General features: G+C 59.6%; 1 protein-coding gene across 1 annotated transcript in view; it reads right to left on the reverse strand.

Moving 5' to 3' along the window:
* Positions 1-1,736: 1,736 nt before the first annotated feature.
* The window catches only part of GRK1 (G protein-coupled receptor kinase 1), a 15,571-nt gene continuing 12,830 nt past the window's right edge, over positions 1,737-4,477 (reverse strand). Inside the window, exons 6-7 of the mRNA XM_008572917.1 lie at positions 3,667-3,868; positions 1,737-2,160 (exon numbers count right to left, since the gene is read on the reverse strand). Coding sequence (XP_008571139.1) covers positions 1,865-2,160; positions 3,667-3,868 — 498 coding nt within the window. The 3' untranslated portion in view covers positions 1,737-1,864. The remainder of the gene's footprint in view (positions 2,161-3,666; positions 3,869-4,477) is intronic.

The following is a 4,477-nucleotide window of genomic DNA, read 5'->3' on the forward strand; positions in this document are numbered from 1 at the left end:
GAACGCCTGGACATCTCCACAAAACTAACTGACTTGGGATTTTATTAAAACGGACACTCCTACAACTGCTGATACCACACGACAACTGCTGAGGAAAGGCTGGCCCTTCAATCGGAGACCCTAAAACCAAACAGGAGGTAGTAGGCCCCAGTTCTGGCTGCAGCCAGCAACCCTCCAAGACTGTTGACTGCCAAGGTCGTCTTCTCTTCCACAGGAGAGGAGGAGCGGGTGGCTCGGGGCTGTCTGAGGACACGGTCTCTGCCACTTCCAGGGAGGGAACAGTGACTCCCAGATGAGACCACGGAGGGTTTGTCTTTCCGCTGCTGCAACATCCCCGAGTGGGGCCTTCCCAAGTGATTCCCTGGCTCTGTCCATTGCGTCGCCGGTCATTTGCCAAGGCCCCTGTCACCAGAGGGGAGCAGGCAGAACTTGTTTCTTCTGCTAGCACCTCCCCAAGACTCGTGGGGACCTCCTACCTTCTCTTCTCGGCCAGTGCGTGACACAGTCACGGCTTCTCCCACTTATAGTAAGTTGCGGTGATTCAAAAGTAGTTCTTCCCTGAGAAAAGGTCAGAGATCTTCCTCTGGAAACAAGCCCAAAGGCCCCCTAAGTCACCACACCCTCTGGGCACAGATCGGCTCTATGTGAGCCCTTTGTTGGGGTCCCAGGCCAATGCCACCAAAACTCAATTTAGGAGCCATTGTGTTCTGAAGTCAATTGCCACAAAGATATTCCTTTCAGTGAAAATGCATAAAGTACTTTGGGAACCTTGTTGTTAAGAGTGTGTTTGGAGACACTGGACACAGTGGAGGGTGTGGGCCAGGGACGGTCAGTGAGAGACGGGTTGTGAGTGTTGTCTCCTGGGTTAGGGCTTTGTGTCTTTGGTGCCGTTGCTGATGGCAGTGAATGGTTCCTGGCCATCGGTCAGAAAACCCCACAGAGCACGACCAGCCTGCCCAGCGTGGGCAAGCCTCTTCCAGAAAGGGCCAGAGACAAAACAGTCCAGGCATTGCAGGCCAAGAGGCAGTCGAGGCTGGTACACGGGTACTCAGGCTCAAGAGAGAAAACCTGGTCCACTGCCCCGTCTGCCTAGGGGGTGGCAGCTTTGGCCCCGTTGCCCTCATCTGGAGATGTTCTTGGGAAAGAGAGACTCTGAGGGGGCCACCGCAGTCAGTCTCTGCTCCAGGACCCCCAGGCCCTGTACACGTTCCCCTCCTACAGGACACTCAGGGCCTGCTGGGGATGAGGCGTCCCCAGAAGAAATGGCTCCACTTGGTGCCCCGCAGATGCTGACAGTGGCTTGCCACATGTGGGTGGCACCCAGTTCAGGGCCTGGGCAGTGTCGGGGACCCGGGGCAGGTGCACACAGTGTGGCCCTCTCTAGCGGAGCCCAAGCGCCCGCGGGCTGTGACTCGGCAGTCCCTGAACTGGCAGAGAGAACGTGTACCACTGGGGAGTCTGGCTCTGGGAAGCCACACGAAGGTACCAGGAAATCCAGTCGGCATCAACTTTGACCCACTGTCACCTCTACTGCGCAGAACTGCCGGTCCGGTCAGTCCTCATATTATTGGCTTATCCCGTCTACAGGACACTTTCTGTGCCTTTTTTGAGTGAAATGGGCAAAAGAGGGAACTATCACGCTTGGAGGCTCACAGCTCCGGGGCTGGGGTTCAGCTGCTCTGCACCTTCCCGGGCTTGCTCTTCCCTGTCCCGCGAGGGGCCTCGGCCGCCCGACAGGGACCTGGATGGCAGAAGCTGCGTGCCCACTCGCCGGCGGCCACCACTGGTGCCATGAAGACAGTCAGTCCCTCCACGGGGAGCTCGCGGGGCTCCTGTCTCCTCCTGCCTGCTGTGGGAGCATCGTCTAGGAAACCAGACACATTCCCGACTTGGACGGGGACGCCTCTGGCATCGCGATCCCCTTCATGTCGTCAGGCATCTGCCCGTCAGAACGCCACACATTGAGCTCCCCGAAGACGCCCGTCTCGATCATCTCCTCCTGCCAGGGAATGGGGCAGTTGCCGGTGGCAAATTCCTGAAAGAATTCTGTATCTGTTTTGTCAAAGACCACACCTTTGACGGTGGAGAAGGCACCTACATCCTGAATGTTCTTTGCATAGACAGTCCTGGAGTCTGGGATGAAAGGGGGGATCAGCATCCCTGCAAGAAGACAGAGACACGGACATGGAACGACCCGCGAGGTGACGGAAGCAGCCGCTGCACCCAGAACCTTCCCCAGCGGCTCGGGGAAATGCAGAGATCCGGTCACCACCCCTCTTGGGGAAAGGGTTCTCATGGCTAACAAAGGAAACAGGGTTCCTAAGAGGTCCCTGGTGAGGCCACGTAGCCAGGTGTTCCAGTATTGGCTGGATGAAGTCAGGGTCCTTAAGGTCTAGTTTGGAATCTTATTTTGAAAGAATCTCAGCTCCGTCTCTGTGCCCTCCCCAAATCCGCACCTGAAGCCTCATCATGAAGCGCAGGTACTTTGCCCCCCCACTCCTCTCTCTGGAACCTCCCCTCTCATAAGACCCCAGACCCAGAGCTCCCACGGGGACATGTTGTTGGGGGTCAGACGGCTCCAGCTCAACACCATCTCTCTGGAGCCAGCCTCTCTTCCCCACAGAAACGAGCACAGCTGCCCCAGGTGCCAACATGGTCGTCGGTCACTGGTGGCCCCCACGTGCCTCTTGCTCTGTCCCCTCCTCCCTGCACACACCAACCCTGCCCTGGGCCGGCCATGGCAGCAGCCTCAGGACCAGCTCCTTGTTCTGAGCTGCGCTCACATGGCCTCCATGTGGCTTCTTCTCAATTTGGTTCTGGTCTCAACACTTCCCGGCTCAAGCCCCTCAGTAGCGTGGACTCTTTTCTGGTACTCAGGGTCCCCAACTCACCCAGGACCCCTCAGAGCACAATCCTGGGCCTTCGTCACCGCACCTGTCCTTGACCGGGTGGGGCCTCCCCCAGGGGCTTGTCTGGATGGCTCTTCCTGGAGGAGCCCACCCTCCCATCAGCCCAGAAGCTGCTCTGGCCCTTCCATACCAAGCGACTTCTCTTTTGGAGACAACTAAGCCTCACTGCACTATTCTCCCAGCTCCTGCACTGTCGTTGATGGCAGTCGTGCTGTGTGTGCATCCTGACGTCCACCTGACTGCAGGGTCCTCAAGGGTGCAGCTATGTCTCGTAACTCTCTTTCACAGATGCAGACGTGCACACATGTGCAAGACACATGCGCACGCATGCACACACAGACCCACCCATGCGTGCACATGCATGCACACATGCACAGACACGTGCCCAGGCACACGGCGTTGAATGTTGGTGGGGGGGTGAACTCCTCCCCCCACACAGTGTCAGGACCTGGCACTTCTAAGGCACAGGGTGTGGGCATAGGGCTGTGGGTCTGGGACTTTGGTCCCACACATCCCATCAGGCCTGAAGGCCTTCCAATCTTCAATGTCCACTCAGATCTGCTCACACCTGGCCTGTGAACGCCCAGCCCTGGGCTTGGGGGTAGACGGAGGCAGCACAGGGTCAGAGGATGGCCAAGGGGCAGCCTATGGGTACTTCCGCTCTGCCGACCTTGCCACAGGCTGGACAGGCAGTTGAGGGTCACTGCAGTCGACCCCCCACCCTGGGCCTCCCCAGGTCTGAGACGTCTGACAGTACCGGCCTCCAGCTGCCTCCAGTTAAGGTCTTTGAAGAGGGGGTGGGCGCGGAGCGCGTCGCAGGTCCCGCCCTGGAACCCCAGGCGCTTCTCGGGGTCCTTCTCCAGCAGTGCCTCACAGAAGTCCCTGCTGGCCTGGCTGAACCTGTCCGGGTACGTGACGGCCTCCGACAGGATCCGCTGCTTCAGCTCCTTATTCTCTACCTGCACCGTGGGGGGACAGCAGGTCTCATCACACCCCTGCCACTAGCGCCCCTGGGAAGGGCCTGGCGCTCTCAGAGCTTAGGGCATTTAAAGGGTCAGTTCTCAAGCCAGAGAATGAAATCCTGGAGGGGCCGGGCGCAGAGCATTCCTGGGGAGCTGGCGTGGCCTTGTCACTCCCCCACACCACAGAAGCGGGGACAACCGAGACAGAGGCTGACACTGAGCCCCTCGCCAGCATGGGGCGCCTCAGCCCGCATGGGCCTAGCCGGGCAGAAGCTGTCGGCGGCCCCTGCGGCTTATCCCACTCCGCCCTTGGGGGCGCCGTCCCGAGTGTGCCGTGGGGAGCCCCCTCCAGGCCACAGACATCCCACCCCCCAAAGGCCCCCGCCCCCCAGACAAAGGGGGTGGGGGAGGGGAGCGCTTGTGGGCGTGTGGAGACTCCAGCTCTTAGAAGACTGGGAGTTCGGTTTGTTCCAGAACCTTCCTTGAGGCCAGTGCAGCGGCCTGGCAGGGTGGGGACACACTACCAGAGAGTCCAGGTAGGAGGAAGGGGTGGCAGGACCCCCAGGCAGAGTCTGGGGGTGGGTCAGGCACAGGCGTGTACACCAG

Source organism: Galeopterus variegatus, unplaced genomic scaffold (assembly GCF_000696425.1).
Source record: "Galeopterus variegatus unplaced genomic scaffold, G_variegatus-3.0.2 Scaffold848, whole genome shotgun sequence".
Classification (NCBI taxonomy): domain Eukaryota; kingdom Metazoa; phylum Chordata; class Mammalia; order Dermoptera; family Cynocephalidae; genus Galeopterus; species Galeopterus variegatus.